At 36.1% G+C, this 27,541-nt stretch overlaps 1 protein-coding gene across 3 annotated transcripts in view; it reads left to right on the top strand.

The window, feature by feature from the left end:
* The window catches only part of LOC150109453 (uncharacterized), a 710,474-nt gene that overhangs the window by 408,344 nt on the left and 274,589 nt on the right, over positions 1-27,541 (top strand). For all 3 annotated transcript variants that reach the window (XM_090413228.1, XM_090413221.1, XM_090413233.1), the window contains exon 11: positions 24,238-24,381. In XM_090413228.1, coding sequence (XP_090269354.1) covers positions 24,238-24,381 — 144 coding nt within the window. The remainder of the gene's footprint in view (positions 1-24,237; positions 24,382-27,541) is intronic.

Here is a 27,541-nt window from a genome sequence, read left to right as displayed (position 1 = left end):
TCTAAGAGAGATAAAGTGGCAGTTAAGGGAATATTGGTAAACAAAGAGGAGATATCAAAGCTTACCAATATGTCTGTATTATTCAAGGTTAAATTTTCTGTGAGGGCTTTAAAGTTGGTCGAGTTTTTTATATAGGAAGCGGACTTTCCGGTGAGGGGGGGGGGTCAGAGAGTTGGCCAGCTGTTTAGACAGTCTGTAACAAGGTGCATTGGTGGCATCTACTACTGGCCTGAGTGTGGAATTGGGTTCGTGGATTTTCGGAAAAAATAGCCAAGATACTAAAAAAAGTACAACCTACACACACAGCATTTAAGCCCTACCGCAAACTTGCTACCCTTATCCGTTCTACGAAAGATCAGCTCCCTCCTCTCTCTCTCTCTGCCTGGAGTTTACAAAGTCCCCTGTTCCTGTAAGTTGGCTTACCTTGGACAGACAGGCAGATCAGCATCCATCCGCCTGGAGGAACACAAGTCTTACATCATTAAACACAACCATGGCCATTCAGGCTTGGCTGACCATGTTTTGGACACCACCCACAGAGTATCATGGAAGAAAACCACCATGCTCCACCACAGCAAATTCAAGAAAGAGAGACTTTTCTTAGAAGCAGCAGCAGCAGCAGCTCTCAGAAACCAACCAAATCTTAATAAATACGGTTGCATTGTTTCCGAAGATTTGGGAAACACTCATCACCAGAGGTCCCACCTTACATTCCAGGCCACCTACTACCGCCCTTAGAGGGCGCTCCACCTAGATAGGACTCTAGTGTCACCCACGTGGTCAGGCTTAGTATTGTAAGTTTTTGTGTGGCATGTTATTACATTAATTGTTTTTGTAATCCCCGTAGATGTCCTAGTGACTAGGACAAAATATAGGAAGTATTAAATTCAATTTTAATTCTTTTTGAGTGTTGGAAAAAATCCATTAAGCCTCCAACATGATAACAAAGGTTTAAGTTTTGTAGATCTGGAAAAGGCATATGACAAGATGCCAAGAAAGAAGTATTCAAAATGCTACAGTTTTATAGTGTCCATGGGGCATTATATCAAGCAATACTTGTCTTTGAGTTGTAAGTCAGCAGTTAGAACTGAAGGAAGTACAGGAAGATGGTTTGATGTTAAATCTGGTGTCAGATGTACATTATCCCCTCTCTTATTCATTATCTATATGAATCGCATTATGAAGGAAAGTGATATTAAACCTGATATCGAAATGGGAGATGTTAATCTCAGCTTTTTGCTTTATGCAGATGACGTTATACTTTGAAATAAATCCATTACAGTCTGCAAGATTCCTTGACTAAATTGAATAACTGTTGTAATAGATATGGTATGAAAGTCAGCAATAAAAAGACAAAGACAATGAAAATAGGCAGAATCGTTGAAAATGTCAACTGTGTTGTGAATGGAGTTTCCCCTTAGGTCACTTCTATTAATCTTGAATGTTAATGATACTGCAGATGGTTTGGAGTGGTAGGGAAGATATCAGATTTCATGATGCAGAATTAGAAGTGGTGGTGATAAGGAACAATTGATATTTTTTTCCAAAAAGGCTTGGACAGTAGTCATCTAAAAATGAAGATGCTAGTTTCAGTAGTATAATGCTTTGTATTTGGATTTTAGAAACAATAACATGTTATCATTTCTAAAATTCAAAACACAAAGATAAACTGTGCACTGAATTTGTGTGATTGCATTACAAATAAGAAAATTTTAATTTATGTTGGCCAGAGTTGAATTCCAATGCTTGTATTGCAAGCATGATCACAGTGCAAAGGATACTGACTTGTAGTGATAAAGAAAGAAAGTATTGTTGAGTATAATAAGGCCTTTCTCAGTGCAGGTTTTGATTTTTATGGAGGGAAGGAGATAGGGAAATAGAAACGTATGGGTTAGTAGGAAAGGTAATGTCGACTATAGTGATAGATCATGGCTCAACAATATGTGTGTGTGTGTGTGGGAGGGGGGGAACAAGAGACCATTCCTGAAAATCAAGCAAGATTGTGGTTAACAATTGGGAAATGAAGAATAAACAATTTTTTTTTTTCTCCCATGGAGAATGATCTGTGATTAAATTTTTTTCCAGAAAGGTAGCATTACTGTTATGAAGGTATTCTCAAGGTTAGAGCAATGACAAAAAGGACTACAATAAAGAAATGAGTGAGGATGCAAAATATTCTTATTACCCTGATTTCTTCCTTTTGATGAGTTAAGGTTAGCTAATTTTGTTGCTTTTGACAAAGGATTGTCAGTATTTTACTTTTGAAGCATTTTAAGTTGTGAACTGTTTCTCCACTGTACATGATAGCTGTTGAAAACATAGCCTGTTAACCCATTTTTTTTCCAGTGCTGATTCTGGAAATCAGCATATGTGTTAAAGTAGAACTGTTACAGAACACTCCTAATTTAATAAACTTGGCTCCAAGAAACTGCAAGAGATCTGAGAGACTGTCATCTGCCAAAAGCAGCAACAAAGCTAGACCCTGTACTGCAGATTTGATGTATTATGAATGACAAGGGTCGGGTACTAGGATATTGACTACACTGGTGCCAGTTCGGATGACCATCAGGATTCCTGTGCTCCCCCCCCCCCCTTCCATAATCTGATTATTGCTTCTGTTCTCTTATCTCTAAGCAATTGCTCTGATCTATTAACAGACTATTCTTATTGGAACAAGTGCCTTTATTCCCCACTCCACCTAAACCGTGCAGTAGCTGGTCAACATCTATACACAGTTCAATTCTAAACATATTGAATGAACTTCTCATCTATTTCTTTCATTCCCTCTACTTCTGTTCTTTGAAACTGTCTCCCCATACTGCTTATCTCAATTAATACAGCCTCAAACTTTTCAAGAAATTTGTCAATAGATTAACATGTTTCTTAAAACTGGTTAATCTGTTAACAAATTTCCACACATGGCACTGCTGTGTTATAGGTTTTATGACTTCCTGCGTGTGGGATTAAAAAAAAGTATAACTTGGGAATGATGAACTTCATAATTAAGTGTGGAGGAGTCTGTCAATTTCTGTGCACTTTATTATGAAGAAAAATAATGCAATATGGTATTTCAATTGCAATTAGATTGTTGTGTTATCAAAATTGGATGTATTCAACTAAGCATTTTTTTTTATGCTGATAATATACTCCTAAATAAATCAAGTGCAAATCTTCAGAATTCTTTGACTAGATTGAATAAGCTGTAACAAATTTGGTGTGGAAATTAGCAGTAAAAGACAATGTTGAAAAAGAGATAGGAACATAAACCATCGCCTGCATTCTCAGTTATTCTCAATATTAGCAAAACATTAAACTAACATTTTCTTGTATAAAGACACCTGTGGAGTATCCATAACTAGAGAATAACACATATGCCACATTAAAATAAATTTAAAATTTTATTATGTAAATATTTTGTCTTATGTATCATAAGACATCATCAGTACAATTATCGAACAATAGGAATTGAATTAGAAAACAGTAGAGCACACGCTTAAATTGGAATCCCTCTAGGTATACAGTTGCTTGTTAACGAATTAAAACTGTCTGGCTGAAATTAAAATATGTAAGAGATAAATGTATTTAATATAATTGAGGATAATTTCTCAAACTTTTAGAATAGTTGAGCAGTTTTTATAAAGAAAGTGCTGAAGTCCTACTTCATAGATAATCTCAGTCATGACTCTCATATCTGTAGTCTTTGATCAAGTTCCTTATTTCTAACCCAACTCTCCAATCCATAACTTAAAATTGGTTTGAACACTGCCTTGTATATCTTGTGCTTTAGCTAATTTCTCTCTTATTCCACATAAATTTATTCAACTGGCTACCCCCCATACCACTTTGCTTATTCTATTGTCTATTTCCAGATTTAACTTGCCATCTTCACTAAAAACTGACATTAAACTAACATAATATTTTTATTTTATTTGTTCCATAGGTTCTCCACTGAGAATGAATCTGAAGTTTACTATATTCCTGTCTATTTTCATAGTTTTGGTCTTTTTATTGCTGATTTCCATGCCAATATTGTTACTACTTTTATTCAATTAATTAAAGAATCCTGAAGACTTGCACTGTATATGTGTTTAGGAATACACATATACTCTGCACGAAGCAAAGAGCTAAGTTTGATATCTCCAATTCTAATATCAGGTTTGCTTGCCACTTTCTTTCATAATGTAATCTGTGTAGATGGTGAATAACAGTGGAGATAATGTGCATCCTTGCCTTCTATCTGATTTTATATCAAGCCATCTTCCTGTATTTCCTTAAATTCCAACTGCTGACTTACAATCTAAGTATAGATGATGTATCACCCTGTATAATGTTCTGTTTATTCCAAGCTTTTCCCTTAGCATCTTGTTATATGCCTTTTCCAGATCTACAAAACTTAAGGATACTTAAGTTTTGTAGATCCTTGTCATACTCCGATGATTTCTTAACTATTTGTCATAAAGTAAAAATCTGATACAACTTATATTATCTGAATCCAGCTTTAAATTTTTAAATGTGTGATATCAATATATCAAAGCTTATTTATTGATAAGACCTTTTTTATTGCAGAGGCCTTTTCACATTTTGCAGAGTTTAGTGTGCAAAACCTGGAAAGTTTGGTGTGTATGATGAAGATTCAGCATTTTCAGTAGTTGCTATTTCTCTTGAATAGGCATTAGTGAGACTTGGCTGACAGCAGATGATGTAGTTACAGAAAATGTGAAGGGTTTAGTATTTTCAGGGAAGATAAAGACGATAGGATGGGGGAAGGGTACTGCTGATGATAATGGATGAATTGCAACCCAAAAGAATAGGAGATAGGCAGGAAGGTGGCTGTTCATTAGAAGCAGTCTGGTGTGAGATCAGGGCTAGTAAGATAAAATATACAGTTGGTTGTTGCTATAGGCCAAGGAGTTCCACAGATGATCTGGAAGACATGCACCAGCAAATTAGTACAATGAATACAGATTATTACAGGGAACTTCAAATATGGAGATATAAACTGGAAGGAATATAATAAAATTAGTTTAATCCTTTATCCAAGTGTGAGCAAACAAAGTTTGCGCCTGAAGTATCTTCAGGACTAGGGTAAAGTGATACAACACCTTTCAACAAACTGGAAGGAAGAAAGAGCACATGTCAGGAAGGCAATGGAATTTATACACCTACTAAGAGATAATTACTTGAGGCAACCTGTGATGGAAGAGACTATAGGTGTGAGAGTATTTGACGTGGTCATAGGTTCAGAAGAGCTATCTTTAACCAAGGTGACCACATTGCCTCTGATTGGTGAAAGTGACAATTTGGTCTTGACTTGGGAGATTGTACAACATGAGGATAACATAACCCCTTCTGTCAAGAAGGATATATGTGGAATTACAAGGGAGGTGATTGTGATAAACTTAGGAAGAAGCTTTGAATCTGTGCCATGGCATAAAACATTGCAGGGTTAGGATGTTAGTAATGCATGGAGATAGTTAAGGGTCATCTAGAGGAAGCAATGTTAAATTGTATACCTAATGTGAAGAGGGTTCATCAGGTAGGAGTTAGATGGATGAGTAATATCATTAAACACATGATGCAGAAGAAGGAGGAAATGGTATGGAGGGTATATTAGTATTATTATTTCACACCTCCAGGGAGTCCAAAGACTCATCGAGGGAGGACACCTGCTCTACAAACTCTCAACCACTCAGTCCACAAACTGACCGCAACTACACCAACACCACTAGTATTTCCACAGACAAGCACAAACATACATGCCCATAGCGTTTTGGCTGGAGAGCGGATACGCTAACCACTTGGCCAACCAGGCTGGTATATAAAGAGAAAGATGACCAGCATGGTAAGAAAGGCAAAATCAGATTATGAGAAGAATCTAGCCAACCAGGTCAAAGGAAATCTCATAAGCAAGAGGAAGAATGACTATTGACGATTAACCTTAATAGTGATGATGGTACAAGGTGACAGAAGCAGATAAAATAGTCAAGTTGCTGAGTGACCACTTTGCAAGGGTATATCATCCTAGTGAGGTTACTGCTTTAACATATATGACACACTAATGCAGGAACAGAGGTAGATGAATTGGAGGTTCTCAGGATATTACAGAATCTCAATGTAAATACACCTGCGAGATTATATGGGATATCAGCTTGGAATTATGTTATACAAATTAGAACAAATGGGAGAGAAAGATGATAGGAGAAAAATAGAGGATATCATAGAAACATTTAAGATGCTTAAAGGATTTTACCGGTCGCGGGGCTGTCACGGCGCATCGGGGCATCCCTTCGGTGGTGGATGAGGGGGATGGTTGGTGGCACTACTTTTTAGGCCTCCTGGCTAGGTCCATGGGACCTGCTAACTAACGACAGCTGCGGTCCTCCGTTCATATTGGGGATTGGATGGTTCTGGCAGCCCATTCCGTAAAAAAAATGCCACTGTGTAAAGCATCATGTCTACATAGAAATGAATTAAAGCCCAGGTAGTCTCAATATGCCTGGAATGGTGGTGTCAGGGTGATATAGCAGGCCCTGCGGTATCGTCAGTCCGTGACTGGTATAAAGAAATTTGATGCAGAAATTGCTTGAATGATGCTACTTGGAATGTAAGAGGATTGAATAAATGCAGTAAATTGGCTAATGTGATGAGAGAGAGATGGAGAGATTGAATATTAGTATACTAGGAATAAGTGAAACTTTTTGGAAAGGATCATTAGATTTTGAGTTAAAACTTCCAAATGGTAAGATATATAAAATATATACGTCAGGATGTGAAATATCAAGAAGAGGCATAGCATTTATTGTAGAGAAGAAAACTAATAAAAACATTATCCATATAATCAAAAAAACAGAGTAATGGCAATTCTAGTGAAATCTAAACCTAGAGATATGCTGATCATCCAAATATATGCTCCTACAGAACAGAATGAGGAAACAGAAATAGTTATCATGTATGATGAAATAGAATGGTGTATAAAGGAAGTCGGAGGCAAGAAAGATCGAGTTATTTGTGCTATGGGTGACTGGAACGCAAAAGTTGGATCAGAGAGAACATCTACACATGTGGGTCCATTTGGACTAGGAATTTGGAATGAGAGAGGACAAAAGCTGATTAATTTCTGTAACAAGCACAATCTCATCATAACTAACACTTATTTTGAGCAAAAACTAACAGCAAGATACACATGGGAAAGTCCAGATGAAAGATACAAAAAATCAATTAGACTATGTTGTAGTCAGTAAACGTTACTTCAATGGAATATGGAACTCAAAGGTGATGCCAAGTGCTGACTGTGGATCTGATCATAGACTGGTCTTAATGAAGATGAATATTCACCTGAAAACAATAACATTTAAAAGAAGCCAACCCCTAAAATGGGATCTGCAAATGGTACAAAATCCAATTATAAAATCAAAATTTAATGAAAATATTTCAGAACTGCTGTCTGCACAGTTGCAAAACGAAAATGAACCCTCTAAATGGAATAGACTACAAGCAGCTATCATAACATCTGCTAAAAACCACATCAATAAACAAGAAGAAAGAAAGGAAAAAACCATGGATAACTCAAGAGGTAATCAACCTTATTGATGAAAGAAGAACATGGAAAAGAGGAGCAAATGAAGAAGAAAGGTTAAGATATAAAACTTTGGATAAAAGAATCAAACAGTTATGTAAAAGATTGAAAGAAAACTGGATAAATAGGCAGTGCACTGAGATAGAAGAATTACAAAATAGGAACAAAACCAGAGAAGCATTCCTGAAAGTGAAAGAACTTAATGGAAAAACAAAACGCACAGTCTAATAACATCAAGGACAAAGATAGAAACACACTCATTGATAAGGAAAAGTTAAATGGAAGATGGGTGGAGTACTTTTCAGATCTCTATGATGATAATGGTAACATGTTGGATGATTCACGACACCTTAAGTTAAATGTAACAAAAGATACCACTCTACCCACAAGAAAGGAGGTAGAACATATAATTAAGAATCTTCCTAATAACAAATCCCCTGGGTGTGATAATATTTTGGCTGAGTTGCTGAAAGCTTTGACTGGCAATAATAACTATTTAGTGGAATCCATTCAGGATATCTATAAAACAATACAATTACCTGAAGTTTTTACAACATCTATCTGTATACCAATTCCAAAGAAACATAATGCACAAAATTGTGAGGATTACAGAACTGTGAGCCTAATATCCCATGCATCTAAAATTATTTTAACCTTCGTTAACAAAAAATTGAAAGAGCCATAAGCAGTGAATTGAGTGAACAACAGAAAGGCTTCAGAAGAGGAATGGGAACCATTAATGCTATCCTGGAACTAAAAATACTAATAGAAAGATCACTTGAAAGAAATAGGAACATTTATGCATGCTTCATAGACTTTCAGAAGGCCTTTCTGGGTAAAACATAATAAAATGTTCAATATATTAGATAAATTAGACATAGAAGATCATGTACTTAAGAAAATGCAGCTGTTTAACTCTGAGACTTCTGAAGTGAAAATAAAAAGAGGAGTTAGACAAGGTTGTATCCTTTCACCAAATCTATTTAATATCTATAGTGAGACAGTGATGAAAAAGATTGAAAAACAAAAAACAGGAATTAGTATCAATGGTATAAAATACAACGATCTTAGATATGCTGATGATACCATTCTAATAGCAGAAAACAGAAACAAATTAATCAAATTACTGCAGCGCTACTAATTGAAGAAGGTAAAGAATTTGGATTAGATATTAATGCAAAAAACACCAAAATTTATGAAAATCTCAAAAGAAAGCAGATCCGAGCCAGAAATATTCATAAACAATATGAAAATTGAACATACAACAGAATTCAAATATTTAGGCACCTACTTTACTGCAGATGGAAAGCAAGAGAAAGAAATAAAAATAAGAACAACCATAGCTAAAGATGCATTCTGGAAAAATGAAGTGCTGCTTAGAAGTTCTGTGAGTATCGAGGCAAAGAAAAGAATGATGAGAACATTAGTGTGGCCAATTTTCACATTTGGAAGTGAGACCTGGATATTCAAGAAGAGAGTAAGGCCACAGATAATGGCCTTTGAAATGTGGTACTATAGGAGAGCTCTGAAAATCCCATGGACAGAACATGTGACAAATACAGATCTCCTACAGAGAATGAGAACACAGAGATCTTTATTACAGGAAATGATCCAGAGAAAGATGAGATTGGCAGGACATGTACTGAGAAGTTCAGCAGGACAGAGGATATTAACAGTTTTAGAAAGAAAAATTATGGGAAAAGGATCAAGAGGCAAAAAACGAAGGACATGGCTTGAAGATATAAGATCATGGACAGGATCACATGGCTATGCAGAAACAAAAAGGAAAGCCACCAACAGGGAGAACTGGAAGGACATGGTACTGTACCCTCTCACTGAGGAAGCTACATGAAGAAGAAAGGATTTTATAGGAGTGATGCTGGAGAAATGTTTCAGCACTTAGCTGAAATGGCCAGAACAAGGGGTCATCTCTGCAAGTTAATAAAGGTGTGCCTGGCAGAGGTTTGAAGACTAGGTTTTTTGCTTACGGAGTTGTGAATGAGTGGAATGGGTTGCCAGAGTCAGTTGTGAGTGCTTTATGGAGAAGTATGATAGATTATATGGATAGTTTGGGTCTCCTGCAGTGAGTCTTCGGACTTCATGTAGGTGCCTGTACAATAATAATATTAATCTGTTTGTTGGAGCTTGAGTCATAAAACAGCTGAAGAATGAATGAACCATGACAAAAGTTAATATTAAAGATGTCGAGAGAAAAAATTACTTTTTGAAGGTCAGTGATCATAATCACTCAAGATATTAATCAATTTTAGTAATGCACTCGTGTCACCTTCTTAATTCTTGTTTATTAAATAAGTCATTAAGTAACATATCTTTCTTTGTATGCTCTATATCCAATTCTTAACTTATTGAAATTGAATTTATTTGTTAATGTCCTTTCAGATATTACAAGTTTTCATTATAAACAATATATATATATATATATATATATATATATATATATATATATATATATATCTCATCTCATCTTCCTTATACCGGAAGCAAACTCGCTAACCGGGGGGTTTTAACAATGTTCAGCAGCTGTTGGCAGTGCTGGACGCTCCTGATGGTTAAAATCTGCTCTGTTCGCTGAATACCGTCAGATATCTTGGTGGTGGTGCGGGTATTAACCGCACGTGAGAGACATTATGGTGTTAAGGAAGAAACGTGGATACTGTGGACTTCTGCGCACCTGTCTATACATCGTGTTCATCTGCCGGCGAAGGTTGGTCGATTGGTAGAGCCTCTGCTACTAATGGCTCAGTTAAGTATGTTTGAGCGCGGTTAGTAGTTGGAAGGGGACCAATCGTTCGATGCTGTCGGCACACTCTCCCTCGATGAGTCTTTGGACTCCCTGGAGGTGTCAAAATAATAATAATAATAATAATAATAATACCCTCTTTTACCTTGCGGTGTCGAGGGTCCATTGATCATCGGACCTCACTCCGTTTACAGGATAAGGTGGTCAGCCTTATGCCCCGGTGTATCCTATCGCCTGTAGTGTTGAGTTCTCGAGGCCAGTTTGCCTGCTTTGCGGGATGAAAAACCCCAGAATAAACTGGGGAAAAAACCCTGCTGTCCACGCCCAAGACTGGCTAACTTGGCTATGGCTGAGGAAGATCCTTCAGCTCCTCACGTCACCGACGGGAATCGAACCTAGGACACTCCTTCCCCAGGCATATGGTTGCGAAGCGCATAGCCACTAGGCTAACCGTGCGGACATATATATATATATAAAAAAAAAAAGCTTTCAGTATAAAGTTTTCAGGTACTTTGGAGTATACCATAAATGGTTTTAATGTATTTTATACAAATTATTTCTTTGATGTAATTGTAAAAGAGACTGAATGATAATTCAAAATCTTAATGAAGGTGAAGGTATTACTGTCAGTGTGATTCTACAGTTCTTTATGATTCTACAATTTTGTATACATTTAGCAATCTTTAAATGTATACAAAATAATAAATGAAATTTCTTTCAGATATGCATATGTTCAAACCAGAAAAATAAGTACAGATTTCTCTCTCTCTCTCTCTCTCTCTCTCTCTCACACACACACACATGCACACACACACACACACACACACGCAAGCATATTTTATTATACAAAGTATATGGGATGACATATTTAATTTAGTAGGGTTCAATCTGATGGTGACAAATTATATTAATAAATGATATCAGACATGACAAATCAGTTCAAAATTTAGTGTTAATAAACATAACCATTTGTTGAATGATAAACAAATAAATGGAAAAATAAAGCAAAAATTGGAAGAGGTGAGGAGTCATCATTTTAAAAGCATTAAAATTCAGCAGGTTCTTTTTTGTTTAAAAAAATACAGCTTCAATCCAAAAAATGTATGTTTCAAAAAAAAAAAAAAAAACAGAATAACAGCAAATTTTTGATATTATTATTATGTGATACCTCCAGGGAGCCCAAAGACTCATTGAGGGAGAGTGTGGCAACGGTATCAAATGATTTATACCCTTCCAACTACTAACTGCACTCAAGCTTGCTTAACTTTTTGCATGAGCAGAGGATCTACCAATCGACTAACCTTTGCTGGCATTTGTTCCTGAATATACTAACACCATGTTTTTACATAAAAATCCACATATTCATTTGCAGCAAATATAAACACAAAGCAGGAAAATTTTATTGGTTACATTATTGTTGATGTTTCAGGTTTTTCCAAGATACAAGTATACAGGGAATTAGAAATAGACCATCACTAAGTTAAGCAGGATAAGAATATATCTCATTGTGTGTGTGCTGAAGCTTTGAAAAGAATCAAACAGCTTGCAGATTCTCACTTTGTTTTAATTTTTCAAACTTTTCACTTTTTTCCCAAAATATAAGTCGGGGAGGGGGGGGGTAAATGAAAGTGTTTGAAAAATAAGAATTAAGTGTTAGAAAATGAATGGCAAAATATGAAAACAGTTCCCTTAATCCCTTAATTTTCCCATGCCAAAACACCTTTGTGGGCAGGAGCATTGTCCTGATGAAAGATGATTTTTTTTTTCTTCTGCAAACCGGGTCTTTTCTCACGAATTTTTTCATCTAGTCTGGTTAAAAGATCAGAATAATATTCCCCAGTTATTGTTTTACCCTTTTCAAGATAATTATAAACAAAATGCCTTTAGCATCCCAAAACACTGATACCATGACCTTTCCTGCTGATGGAACTGACTTTGTCTTCTTTGGCACTGAACAACTGGCTTCTCTCCTCTGTTTTGACTGCTGTTTGGATTCTGAACCCAGATATTTGAATTTATCTACTTTCTTGATGACCTCTCCATTCAGCACTACATCTTCTTCATTGTGAAAATTTTGACCACACACCAGATATTGTTTTTCTTCTACTAACTCTCGGTCCTCTTTCCTCTAATACTCTTTTCCATCTTATCAACTTTTGTTTCACTTCCTCTCTTGTTTCCGTGCACAGTACAATATCGTCTGTATATAACATACTCCAAGGTGTTCTCTCTCTCTCTCTCTCTCTGACTTGCTCTAACAAAGTATCTGACTGAGTGCTGATCCCTGATGTAAATCAACTGTTACCTCAAAACTCTCTGTTATTTCCAAACAGCTCCTAGCTGTTGCTTGCACATTTCTGTACATTTCCTGTATCAGTCTAACATATTTTTCTGTTACTTTCTTTTCTCTTAGACTCCTCCATATCTTTTTTCTAGGTACTGTGTCATATGCCTTCTCAATCATCTGCCTCAGAACAAATACCACATCCATAGTTCCTCTTTGAGTCATAAAATCAAACTATTCTTTTGCAATATTAACTTCTTCTTTCAACCTTTCATCTATGATTCTTTCAAATAACTTCACTGTATAAGACATAGGAGGAATGCAATCATTTATTAGCTGTAATAATTTTCAAACCAACTGTTTCTGATGTATTAATCAAATCTTTCAAGAAGTAATTACTCCATACTGCAAGTGGCTTTTAATGAAATTTTCTTCTTGTTGAGGGTCTTGGATTTGATCATCTCATCAGAGGATGTAATTATAAATGAAGTGTCTAATTACCAATTGGTAATTAGACAGTTAATTAGAGTGGTTGCCAGCAGTGTTAGTTCCACATATACCTCTTTGAGAAATGGGTATATGTGGAACTACAACGGGGGGGGGGGGGGGGATTATGAAGAGCTCAGAAGACAGCTAGCAGGTGTAGCATGGAATGAGGAGTTAGCTGGAAAAGATATCAATGCAGCTTGGGGGTATTTTCAAGAACTATCTAGTAGAAGCAATGTCTAAATGTTTTCCAAGGGTCAGAAGGTTAAATGGTTAAAGGGTCAGAAGGTAGGTGTGAAATGGATGAATAGTTCATAAAGATCTTTCAATCTTGTGAATGTGACTTCATGGAGAGATTGAGAGCAGTTGATGATAGGGAGGAGAGACTGACTGTAAGTAAGCAAGAGGTGTATGGGGAAGTTGAGCAAACTAGATGATAATAAGATTGTGGAACTTGATAATATATCGCCACGTATTCTGAGGGAATGTGCCAGGGAGTTGACACCTGCCTTGACATATTTTTTTAATATGAGTCTTGCATTAGGTCAAGTTCCTAAGGAGTGGAAGGAGGGCAAGATTGTGCCACTTCATAAGGGAGGTGATAGAACTCGAGCATCAAATTATAGGCCTATCTGTGTGTGTCAGGTGTTGTGGTTAAGTTGTTGGGGAAGCTTATGAGAACTAGAACCCAGAATTGGGTTGACAGCATGACAGCAGTGCTATTATCTTTGATAGACAGCATGGATTTGCTAATGGGAGGTCATGTTTTAGTAATCTACGTACTTATTACAATAAGGTGACTACTTCCTTGGACAGAGGAGAGGGATACACAGTAGTACACTTAGATTTTGCAAAGGCTTTTGAGTCGAGTTGATAGTCAAACTAGAGCTGATGGGGTTTGATATTAGATTAGTGAATTTGATTGGAGACTGGCTATCTGATAGGTATCAGCAAGTTGTATATGGGAGAGCAATATCCAGAAAAAAGAAAATCATTAGCAGTGTACTTCAGGGGTCTGTTTTAGGGCCATTACTGTTTAACTTGTATATTAATGATATTGGCAAAGATTTGGATGGAGATACTCAGTTGTTTGCAGATGATGCAAAGTTTGGATGAACCATGAAGAGTAGAGAAGATGCTGTGGCCTTACAAGAAGACTTGAATAAATTGGGTGAATGGGCATGGGAATGAGGATGAATGTTGAATGTTGCAAAATGTAAGGTTTTAAAATTTGGGAAACAAAGATGGGATGCAGAATTTATGCTTGGTGAGGATATACTGTCGGAGGTGGAGGAAGTAAGAGATCTTGAGGTGATAGTGGATAAGGATCTGAAATTTAGGGGACACATTGCCAAAATTGTGAAGACAGCACAAAGACTTGTAGAAGTAGGGAGATTCTTGTTCCATTGTATAAGGCTTTGATTAGGCCACACACGGACTACTGTTCCCAGATTTAGTCACCTGGTTTTCAGAAGGACGAAGAGATGTTGGAAAGGGTCCAGAGGCGACTGACTGAGGTAGTTTCTGACCTCTGGAATGTTGAATATGGGGGCAAGATTGAGAAGATGCAATTTATAGAGTCTGGTGGATAGGAGGAAGAGGGAAGATATGATAGAGACCTATAAGTTGGTAAGGGATTGTTATAGGATCAATGTTGGAGAGGTTCTACAGAAAACAGTGGGGGATCAGGGGAGAACCAGAGGTCATCCTTGGAAACTGTATAAAGAGGGTGTGAGCAAGGGAATGAGAGGCAGGTTTTTTTTGCATGCAGAGTTGGGAATGATTGGAATGTTGCCCGAGAGTGTGGTGTCTGCAGAGAATTTGAGTATGTTTAAAGCGTAGTGTGATGAGCTGTGTGTATGATAATAGGACCTCCTAATGAGTCTTTGACTCCATAGTGTCTTGGGTAATAATAAAAAAGCACAAAATAGCCATTAGCAAACTGTAATAACAAATCCAAAACTGATTTTGAAGAACCAAAAAGAAAAGAAAAAAAGAAAAAGACACCCGCATCATGTCCAAATGGCAATCATGCTTTCTGTCTTGTCTCTTATCAAAGAGCCATTAACAATATAACGTTTGCTCAATCCTGCTTCCACTTCTTTTACACTTGCACAGGAAGCCAATTTTCTGGCTTCTTAAATTTCTAGATCAATGTCCTCTCATTTTTTTTTTCTCCTCTAGCCAGAAAGAAATACAAAATTTTTTTGTGGGCGATATGTCTCAATCATATCGCCCCTTTTCCATCTATCAGCCAGTTTCTGCAACCCACAAATCTTCAACCTATTCTCATAAGGTTCATTCCAAAGACCTGCTATCATCTTGGTCACTCATCTCTGGATCCTCTTCACCTCCTCCCCATCAAGAAGAAACCCTGGTGCCCAAATCTGGGCACAGTAGTCCAGATAGGGTCTTATCAAGGCTCGATACAGAGGAACAATAACCTGTTTGTCTCTGCTCGTCAAAGTATTTTTCAGCAACCAAGTGATTTCATGAGTTGATTTAGCCACTTTTGCGTTGTGTCCCCTAAACTTCAACTCCCTATCCACCAACACTCCCAAATCCCTGACCTCGTCAATCTCCTGGAGTACCGTTCCACCAATGTAGTATACTGCTGCTAATCTTTTCACCCCAAATTGCATAACCTTACATTTTGCCACATTAAATTGACATCCATTCTCCTTAGCCCAGCCCTCCAAACTATCCAAATCATCCTGCAAAATTTTGATATCCAGTGCATTCACTATTGCTCTACCCAACTTTGCATCAGCAGCAAACAAATAAACAGTTCCTCTCATATCCTTTCCTATATCGTTAATGAACAAATTAAACAATAGTGGTCCAAGAACAGAACCCTGCAGCACACTACTAGTCACAGGCTGTCTTTTGGACTCTACTCCTGAATAAACCACTCTCTGATATCTCTCCGTCAACCACCCTCCTATCCATCTCACCAACCCTATATCCACCCCCATATGCTGCAGTTTACTAATTAGAATTCCATGTACTTTCCTGTCAAAGGCCTTAGCAAGGTCCAGTAGGATCACTGTAAACCCATTACCCGTATCCAGTTCAGCCGTCACTGTGTTATAAAACATGAGCAAGTTACTGAGGCATGATCTACCTTCACAAAACCATGTTGTCCCCCATGCAATATCCCATTTTCATCTATCCATTCCTGTATTCTCCTCTTGACTATTTTCTCCAAGACCTTGACAACGATTCCTGATATGCTAATCAGTCGGTAATTTACAACTGCAGTCTTGGAACCTCCTTTATGCAGCGGAACTATTTTCCCCTCTTTCCACCCCCTCAGGACTAACCCAGACCCGAGACTCAAATTAAACAAAATGGTCAAGGGCACCGACAATTCTTTAGCCGCTTCACATACGACACGAGCTGGTATACCATCCAATCCCACAGATGTATTGACATTGAGGTTTTGTAATCGACTATTCACCTCCACTTCATTCACCACAATTCCCGTATAAGCTGTTGGTTCCTTCATTCCTTCAATATCACCACCTGGATGATATACTCTTGCAAAGTGCTCGCTCAGTAATTCCACTTGGTTACCTCCCTACTATTGGCATTCTTTAAAATCATTTTGCCGTATACATTTTTTCTTTTACTTGCAACATATCGAAAAAACTGTTTGGGATTCTCTTTAGCCTGCATGGCTAATTTTCTTCCATAATCTGCTTTTGCTTTTCTTACCACACTCGTTACCCTTCTGGCCTGTGCTTTATACCGTTCATGTGCCTGCAGGTCACCTTTCTTCTTAAATTCCCTCCACAGTTGTTTCTTTTTTTTGCAAGTCAAGCTTAATGGTGTTATTCATCCATTTAACCCCTACTTGATTTACTATTTGGACTTTAGGTATACAGTCAGCCATTGCCTCCTGCAAACACTCCTTAACCACCTCCCATGCACTATCAACATCCAGCCCTTGCAGTTCTACATGCCATGGCACTGAACCAAGCAAACTCCTAAGCTTGTCATACTTACCAGCCCAGTAATTCCACATGTACCATGTCTTAATTGAAAATTCCACACATTTAGCCACCTCCCAAGTCAAGACCCTATGATCACTCCCACCAATTGGTATCAATGTGGTCATACATTGCGTATGACCACGGTACATTGCGCTCTTCGATTGGAATAGGCCTAAGTTCGATTTTCATCGCGACGGGAGGAATCTTTATCTGGACTATTTCAATCGAAGGTGAGTTAGCTGATCTCATACAGAGGTAACAGGGTTTTTTCTCCCAGAAACTCAGGTTTTTCATCCCGCATGCAGACAAATCGGCCCTTCAGAACACACGCAATTTACAGACAAAAAATACTAGAAGTGGAGGTGGGCAGTAGATGGCGTTAATTCGTAGTAGAGGTTCAGTGTAGTGATTGAGACGGTTGTAGGTGTCCTCCCGTGATGAGTCTTCGGACTCTTTGGAGGTGTCATGAATAATAATAATAATATTCGTTACAGCCAAATTCTCAGATGCAATTACTGGGACAAACACTCTCTGACCCCTAGTATTTTCCATTACATGCTGTCGCAAATAGTTATCCCTTAATAATCGCATAAAATCCAATTCCTTCCTCCCATATGTCCTCTGCTCCTTCCAATCAATGTTACCATAGTTGAAATCACCAATAATAATTACCCTCCTTCCACCCATTGCTTCTGTTTGCATATGCATACTATCCCAACCATCTATTCCATCACTTGGGCTATAGCAACACCCAATTGTATATTTTGTTCTGCTAGCCTCAAATGTAGTCTTTTCTCTATCTAGCAGTTCAACCTCTATTCTCCTTGGCTGAATTCATCAGCTATCATCAATAACACTCCTCCCCTATTTTATTCTCCCTGTCCCTCCTGAACACACTATACCCCTCACATTCAATCCCACTAGCTATATCATCTTCTGTCAACCATGTTTCACTAATGCCAATAACCTGTGTTTTGGAAGAGCCAACCAAGGCCAAAAATTCTTCCTTCTTGTTCCTAATACTCCTGGCATTAGTATACATGAAATGCAGAAGCTCGTTAGTCCCACCCTTATTTTGATGCCTTATACTAACTATCCCATTCTGATTTGTTGTCCTTTGTACTTGCTCGGGCAAATTATACACATTCATACACTCAACTGCCTCCCTTAAGTCTGCATATCTATCTCACCCCTCTAATAACTCTAGTTTCCCTGATTCTGCACTTCCACTTCATTCAACAACACTTTTTCAAGTCTCGCACACCAAATCCATTCAAATGCATACATCCATCTTATATAAATCCTTTTGCCAACTCTAGTAATACCTTCAAATCCTCTCAAAAAAAAGCCAACTGCACCCAGTGTTCCCAGGTGGGGCCCCTCCCAAGTACTGACTAGGCCAAACGCTGCTTAACTTCAGTGATCGGAAGAGAACCACTGCATTCAGCCTTGTTATATATATATATATATATATATATATGTGTTTTTTTTAATTTCTTTTAGAAACCTAAAATATTTAAAGGATGGTAGTACAGAATTTTGCAGCATCTACATCATCCAGAAGGCTTTATCACAAGGTTGAATCTCAGATAATTGGACTAGACCTCTCATCATATCAATTTATGAAAAAGATAAATAAAACCAAATTTAAGAATTATAGAGAAATTTCTGTGTGGAGTATTTTAAGATTTATATAAGCAAGCATAACTGAGAAAAGGCATGAAAAATTATTTCTGTTGCAGGCAGAAGTCCCAATTTGGCTATTAGAATCAAAGTATATATGATGATAATTAAAAGAAACGCACGTATTAACCACAGTGAAAATTATTTAATTGTAAATATTTCACCCTAAGTATCTTAGGACATCATCAGTACAGTAGTTTAAACAATAATGGGAATAACATACAGTTAGGGCGCATGATTACAATAGAATCTCATTAAACGTGTGTAACGTGTTACAGAAGTAAAAAAAAACAAAAAAAAAAACTAATAATTATTTTACACAATTTTGTATGACAATTTCCCATACTTTAGGAATAGTAAGAACGTTGTTGCGGTTTAAATTTGGTCTGTGTAGTAGGGCTTCAGAACTTTCTTTATATAAACATTCATGTTTATATAAAGATCTATGTAAAAGTTTAGACTTTTCCCAATGGATCCTATGGCTTGGATTTTCAGTTCCGTGTTGAGAGAGGCCAAATTTCTGCAGTTTAAAAAGACAAATGTGGTCTTGATGTTCCGAGATGCGTTTCTGAGTAGACCTACTTGTCTGTCCAAAGTAAGGCAATTTGCATGAGCATGGAATCTCATAAACGCCAGGCAACATCAAAGGTGAGAGTTTGTCCTTAGGAAAAGGTAATAAGTTGTAAATTTGGTTGATAGATTTGTAAGTAGTGGCAAAATTGTATTTCTTCATAATTTTAGAAAGATGTTCGGAGATGCCTTTGACGTAAGGTATGGAAATCCTATGGACTTCTTCTTGTCTGGTTTGATATGTGTGGGAAAGTGACTGATGATTGTTTGAGTTGTTTTAGGATTATATCCATTTAGGATGGCTGTATTTTTGATTACTTCGAATTCTTGGTTTAGAAATTCTTCAGAGGAGCAGAATTTGTGTGCTCTGGAAACTAGTGATTTAATAATGCCAGATTTCTGAGATGGATGATGAGCGGAAGAATTGTGAATGTAGCGACCTGAGAATGTAGGCTTGCGAAAGACAGACGTGGCAATGGAACCGTCTTCTTTTCTTTGAATGTGTAAATCCAAAAAGGAGATAGCCTGTGGAGATTCTTTTTCTAACGTAAAGTTGATGTGATGATGAAGAAGGTTAATTTTATCTAGAAACAGTTGTAATTCATGTTCGGGATGATCCCAGACTGCAAATACGTCATCGACATATCTTAACCAAATTTTTGGTTTGGGTTCAAAAGTGAATATTTTTTCCTCAAGGTGTTCTAGAAATGAGTTTGCTAGGTTTGGTGATAAAGGAGATCCCATTGCTGTTCCTTCTTCTTGCTTGTAAATTTGACCTTTCCAGGTGAAGTAACCTGATGCAATAACAAACTTGAACAATTCAACTATATCAGACGGAAATTTTTGAGTTAGTAATTCTATTGTTTCTTTATGGGGAATGTTCGTGAAGAGGGAGACAATGTCGAAGCTGATTAACAAGTCAGTTTTTGACAGTTGAATGTCTTTCATTTTTGTGTGAAACTCTGTAGAATTTTTGATTGAAGAGACTGAGTGGTCTATGTGAGGACAGAGAAGGTTAGATAAGAATCTTGATAACTTGTAAGTTGGACTGCTGATACAGTCTACGACGGATCTGAGTGGAACATTAGTTTTGTGTAGCTTAGGTAAGCCATAAATTCTAGGAGGTCTGGCATGGTATGGCTTAAGTTTTTTGATTGTTTCTTCATCTAAGGAGGAAGTTTCATTAAGTAGCTTATTTAATTTTTTTTTTTTTTTTCAAAAGAAATCATACTTATTCCCCATAAATTTATTCAGCTGGCTCTTCCACCATACCAGTTTTGCTTATTCTGTTGTCTATTTCCCGAGTTAACTTGCTATCTTCACTAAAAACTGCACCTAAATAGCTGAAATATTTTACTTGTTCTGTAGGTTCTCCATTGAAAATGCATCTGAAGTTTTCTGTTTTCCTGCCTATTTTCACGGTGTTGGTCTTTTTTATCGCTGATTCTCATGCAAAATTTGTTACAGCTGTTATGCAATTTAGTTAGAGAATCGTGGAGATTTGCACCAAACGTACTTAGTGGCACATCATCTGTGTAAATCACAGTTTGATATCTCCCAATTCTAATATAACGTTTAATGCCATTTTCATAATATGATCCACATAGATGATAAATTAATGACGGAAAATCTCATGTAAAAAGATTTTTTTAATAGTATAATTTTCGCCTGTGTGTCACAGTTTTTCTCAAGGTATTCGACTAGAACACCAGTCTTATATTCAGTACCTTAAACCTGAACAGTCTGGACTTGCAGAACATGTCATCTTAACCAGACAGAGTCCATTGGAAAAAGACAAGAGCCCTTCACAAAAGTTGGTTCCTCATAGAACGGCTTTATAAAGAAACGTGAAACTTTACTCCACTCTCCTAACTTAAACAGATCTGATGGTTTACGTCTATCAACTTTATGGGAGATAGTACTTTACAAATCAGCTAATCTTTCCCAACTTTTTATTGTGTGTGTGTGTGTATATATATATATATATACAGGGTGTTCGGGATAAATTTGACATATTTATAATTAATTATATTTTTCCGTAAGTTACATGTATTAACACACACTTCTCTTCATTTAAAAGTTTGGACCCTTCTTCATTCATATACAAGATGTCAGAAAGGATGGATAGCTGGAACCCACCTGAATCATGGAAGAGAATAACTTGTATCATGATGATTCGTGCCCGCCATCAAAATAAGGATATTACGACTGCTGCCCAATGCTCCCTGAATACAGTAAAAACAATCAGGCATGAACTAGAGACTTGCAATGGTGACTACGAGGATGTAGCAAGAAGAAAGATCCCTAGCAGACGATCTGATTGCGTTCGTACAGCAGAATTCCTCGCAAATCTGCAGGAACAGGTGTTGAAGAACCCTGGCATTGGAATTCGGGCTTTGTTCGTGGAGTTGCTAACTGTAGTCAAGCCCTGGATAACAAGGGTAGCCAATGGTAGGCCGTATGTATGGCAGCAGGATTCGGCCCCTTGCCACACCTCTGGGAAAAGTCAAAAATGGTTGTCTGAAAATTTCTACGACTTCACCAGTCCAAATGTTTGGCCTCCAAACTCCCCAGACCTTAACCCCATGGATTATTTTGTATGGGGCGCAGTTGAAAAAGACACCAATCGCACTTCCAGTAATACAAAAGCCCAGTTAATGGATAAAATTAAAACAGTTTTTGCGGCCCTTCCCAGGGAGACTGTAGCATCAGCTTGTTCGAGGTTCCGAAGCAGGATTGAAGCTGTGATCGATGCTAATGGTGGTTATTTTGAGTAAATCTTGTTGATAGTATTGTAATTAACTCTGCCTGTAATGTTTTTTGTCAATTCATTAAATTTAATAGATACAAAGAAGATTTTCTTTTTCCTTACGAAACTGTCAAATTTATCCCGAACACCCTGTATATATATATATATATTTTTTTTTTTGTTAGGAAATTTTATTGACCTTTTTAGTTATCTTACACTAGCTACTTATCTTACACTAATTAGGTAGCGCTTTTTGGAATTGTCAGCTATTGTTTAATTTCAGCTTAACATGTACTTGAACATGCCTGTGACACACAGGCGAAAATTATACTATTAAAAAAATCTTTTTACATGAGATTTTCTGTCATTAATTTTGTATTTATATGTCTACTCATGGTATTCCCTTATTAAGAGATGTAAATAAGAGTGGAGATAATGTGCATCCCTGTCTTACCCCTGATTTTTCATCAAACCACCAGATCTACAAAACTGAAGTATAGACCCTTGTCATGATTTCTAAATGTTCATCATAAAGAGAAAATCTAATCTTGACAACCTCTATTTGTTCTGAACTCAGCTTGTTCTCTCCAAGTTTCTCTTCCACAAATTTTCTCAACCTCTTTTCAAGTATGCTTGCATAAATTTTATCTGGAACACTTAGTAGAGAAATTTGTCTCTACTTTTCACATTCAACTTTATTCCCTTTTTTTTTTATAGATTGAAGCTGAGAGCTCTTCTACAGTCATCTGGAATTTGACCATCTGACTAGGCTCTCTGATTTATGAAGTGTAGCCACTGCAAAACTTTTATACCTTCATAAAGACACATTTCTGGTTAAATATCATCTACTCCAGCTGCCTTTCAATATTTCAAGTTTTTGATTGCTTTTTCTACTTCAAGGATTGATATGTACTCCTGTTTGCATTCTTGCAAATTTCTACTACTGTTCTGTCACTGCTTGTCTTGTTTAACAGTCTTTCAAAGTAATTACTCCAGACATCTAGAATATCCTTATCTAATTTAGTATTCATGTCACTTTTATCATATTTGATTCCTTTTACAGTACTCTTTCCTCTGTTGCTAAGCTTTTTCAATAGCCTCTAGAACATTTTGTTACCTTCTTAATATTTATTTTCTATAATCTTACTGAAGTTTTCCCCTGGCTTGTTGAGCTACTTTTACATAGTTGATCTCTTCTATTTTTCTCTATATTCTTTTAGGCATCTGCCAACTTATTTGCTAGGAACTTTCAGTATGCTTTTTTTTTTTTTGTCAAGGACTTCTTTAACATCATGTGTTCCCCATGGGGGGGGGGGGGATCTTATTTTTTTATCTTTGCCTACAACTTCTTCAGAAGATCAAAGTGTAATAACTGATCAAATCAGAGACCTAACAAATCATGGACCACTTTGAAAGTAGTTGATTAGAAACTTTTAATTAACTCTTCATGATGTTAGACTGCCATATCTTGTACACACACACACACATGTTATCCAAGTATGAGAAGCAAATTTCAGATACTTTTATTTGGCATTTTCTAAAGTGATATATAGGAAGAATTGGTTCCTGTATATCACCATATATATATATATATATATACAGGGTGTGTGTGTGTGTGTGTGTGTGTGTGTTTGCTTGCTTGCTTCCTAATACATAGTCATTTGTTGTCAGCATGCTAGATGAATTCATGCAAAATTGGGGACGAGGGTAAAGACTAGTATGCTTACACACAGGATTGAAAATGATCTGGAAGTACTTTTCTTCAATTATATTTTCATAGTTATAAATTCTTTTTAAAATTAATCTACCCTTTATTTGTGAAATTCTTTTATTTTACTTTAACAGGAAAAAAAAATGCAAAACTTAGCTAATTTTTGGATCATCACAATCAATTAAATTCTAAAATAATTAACATTTTAATTCTATTTTGGTGTACCCTAAAAGCATTTAGGTAAACTGTTTTGGTGGTACTCATTTCTAATTATAAGCTGAGTTGGATTATCTACTTACTTTTAGTTCTGAGAATATAAAATTTTTATTTGATTCTATATAAAGAAATATAATTTGGGATTTTTTTTTAATGTTTAATTTTTATTATTTATTTATTCATTTATTATTATTTTTTAATAATAGCAACCACAACAATCTCATACAGAATACTCCAAGTATTCCTCTGGAAGTCAAAAAAACTTTGAAAAGTAGACGATTTGACCGTCAAAACAATATTCGATATCGAACACAACCAGTTACGCTAGATGAACTAAATGAAACAGACAGGTATGTTATCTATATGATATGGTTCAGAATGGGAACACTATTTTTAATGTCTTTTTAATTAAGTGAAGTACTTATCATATGTACTTATTTGTAATAATGATTCTATAGAAAGTTCATAGAGTTATTAGAGAAGATAATTAACATGCTTATTACTTAGAAATATATTACCTATTTTTTTTTCCAGCTTGATAATGCTAATTATGTCAAGTGGCTATTTCTAAGTAATAAGTATTAATTATCCTCTCTAATAACTCTTACTATGCTTCTTCCCTACTAGAACTTTCTATAGGATCAATGTCCAAATAAGTCTCATTATTCAGTTTTTCATTTTTGAAAATTACCCTACTCTAAATTGTGCCTGCCATTCAAATAATTGATCTTCATTCTTAGTGCTGAATTCATATAACTACATCTTGTTTTCGCTGATCAGTATTCGATGCATTATTACCATTTCCTCTAAACCATCAGTGCACTTGCCTCCTGATTAGTAAATTAATACTGGCAAAAAAAAATTAAAAAATAAATTAAAAAATAATAATTAAAACAATTTAATAAATCAATGACTAATTTCGTATAACACAATTGTGTACTTCTTCAGATTGATACCATAAACGCAAATAGAGATTCTCCATTAATACATGGAGATTTCTAAATTTATTTATGTTCAGGATCAGTACACAGTTTTTATAATTAGTTTTGAAGTGTCACAATTGTAAATTTTGTTTGATTGTTAAAAATAAAAAAAAAGGATCAATCCATATCCCATGCTTCTCACTTAATTATAAGAAAATCTTCGTTAACATCTCTTTTTGGTCTTAAACAAATGAGATTTCTCTACTATCCAAAGGTCTCAAGTATGTTGAAACTCCTGAAAGAATTGCAGTAATAGATTTTCTTTTTAATATTTACAAAGGCCTGTATAACATTCCTTGGCATACTGCCATTAAAATTCATCATGAAGTTTTTCATTTAATATTCAAATCTACATTACCTCTTCCAAATGTACACAATAGTGAAGTGTTAGTTCTCTCTCAAAAGGAATGACATAACTAAAGCTGACAAAGAACTTGCTGTGGTTTAGAAAACTCAGAATTTTATTGCATAAACATTCTATTTGCTGGTGTATTTCTCGTGAGTGTACACAATCTCAAATTCAAAATTGTGCAAGCTTTTAGATTAAGCAAAGCTTGGATGAAGTAAAAGTAAAAAGATTCTTGTTTATTATACCACAGCTCCTATGAATTTACTGAAATTATGACTGCAGAAAACCATGACTGCCAATTTCTGGATTGAGGGTGGCACCTGAATGAATGAATACACAAACAACCCAGAAAATTACTGAGAAATCACACTACTTCTTACCATTCTAAAATGCTAACAGAATTTTTCTAAACTGAAATGAACCATGTGTATTATTATTACCACCATGGCTGGAGACTTCTATAGAGTCAGGGACTCAAAAAGAGAAACATCTCATATCACCCACACCAGCTGCCATTCCTTTTTTTTTTTTTTTTAAATTCATTTACACCACCTGCACTCACCACCTCCAAAGGCAGGCCATTCTAATTATGTACTACTTATGAGAGAAAAAATATATCTCTCACTCTTTTCTTGAATTCACTCATTCTCAACTTCTCTGGATACCCTCTCATCCTCTTCTCATCCTGCATAAAATGAAAAATTCCACCTATCACTTATAACCCTTTCAGAATTTGAATTGATGATGAAAACGAGTTGCCTGGTGTTGTACCACCTTGTCCCAGTCCTGAAGATACTTTCAGGTGCAAACTTTGTTTGCTCACACTTGGATAAAGGATTAAACTAAATTTATTATACCCTTTCAGAAGTTTATAGGTATCTATTATATCAACCAGTGGCATATGGTTAATATTCCACTGGGTATGCTGGGTGTCAATCCTATATCTACTGCACTGTTCCACACTGGAACATAGCTTATATCTTTTGAAATTCATTTTTGTTAATATACCTTCTTGAAGGGTCAGTTCACTAAGATGAGGTCTGTAAATTTCAGATTGAAATACCTCATTTTATAATTTCTTAATACTTCTCTGTTCAAAGATCTTTTTATGTTACAAGTGCCTCTAAAATATGTATCAATAAAACTAGTCTTGAAACTAAAATAGAAGGAAACATTCACTACCCAACATGCAATTAATATTATTGATACTAATGGGACAACATGTCTTTCATCAGTATTAAGATATACATTATTATTATTATTATTATTATTTGACACCTCCAGGGAGTCCAAGGACTCATTGAGGGAGGACACCTGCTCTACAACTGTCTCCACCACTCAATCCACCAGCTGACCGCAACTACACCAACGTCATCTACCCCTGACTACCACCACTGGTATTTCCACAGACAATCACAGTGTATCCATCGGTCAGCCATGCTGGCCAAGACCATATTCCCAGTGCTGCCATTCTTGAAGAAAGCCAATAAAATTCTCTAATAGGAATAGTGCAGAAAAGTTAACTGAGATGATTAGGATCCCAATTTAAACATTTATTGTCCTACTTCAGTAGTTTACTCTTTGTAAACCAACAAATGGAAACAAAGGAAGGATAAGCAGTTTTGGCAATACATAAGCAAAGTTGTTTTAGAAGATAAGACTCATTTGCCAATTGGCAAACATCAGTGTATGTTGGCTCACTTTCATTTAATAGATTTATATCCAAGAGTTGTCCTTTTTATACCCATATTCCATATTTCTACTTGTAAGCTAGGAGTAAAGTATAATAAAGCATTTGATGTTTAAGAGATACTTGTGTCATAGTTGTAAGACTAGATTACATGTATACACAAAGAAATAAAATAATAAACTGTAATTGTCAAATACAGTAAACCCTTGATTTAATGGACAAAATTTCCAGTCCGTATGTCACGTGAAAATTAACATCCTGTTAATTTTAAGATGCGTTTAACCAAGATTTGCTTATAATTAAATTAACAGATTATTTTTTGTTATTAATTTCCTGTTATTTTTAACAAATTTTGGTGAATAGGCCATCATATGTTGGAAAAATACTGTAGTAATTTAGCCGACATAAATGAGTCAAAACTCATAAAACATGTTAACGAATGATAAGCACGAGATCACACCAATCGTTCACTGTAATTGGTTCTTTTG

This window comes from Typopeltis vanoorti, chromosome 2 (genome assembly GCF_054136105.1).
Source record: "Typopeltis vanoorti isolate ZY-2024b chromosome 2, IOZ_Tvanoo_1.0, whole genome shotgun sequence".
In the NCBI taxonomy this organism is placed as follows: domain Eukaryota; kingdom Metazoa; phylum Arthropoda; class Arachnida; order Uropygi; family Thelyphonidae; genus Typopeltis; species Typopeltis vanoorti.
Note: the sequence above shows the minus strand (reverse complement) of the source record. Positions and strands in the feature narration are given on the sequence as shown.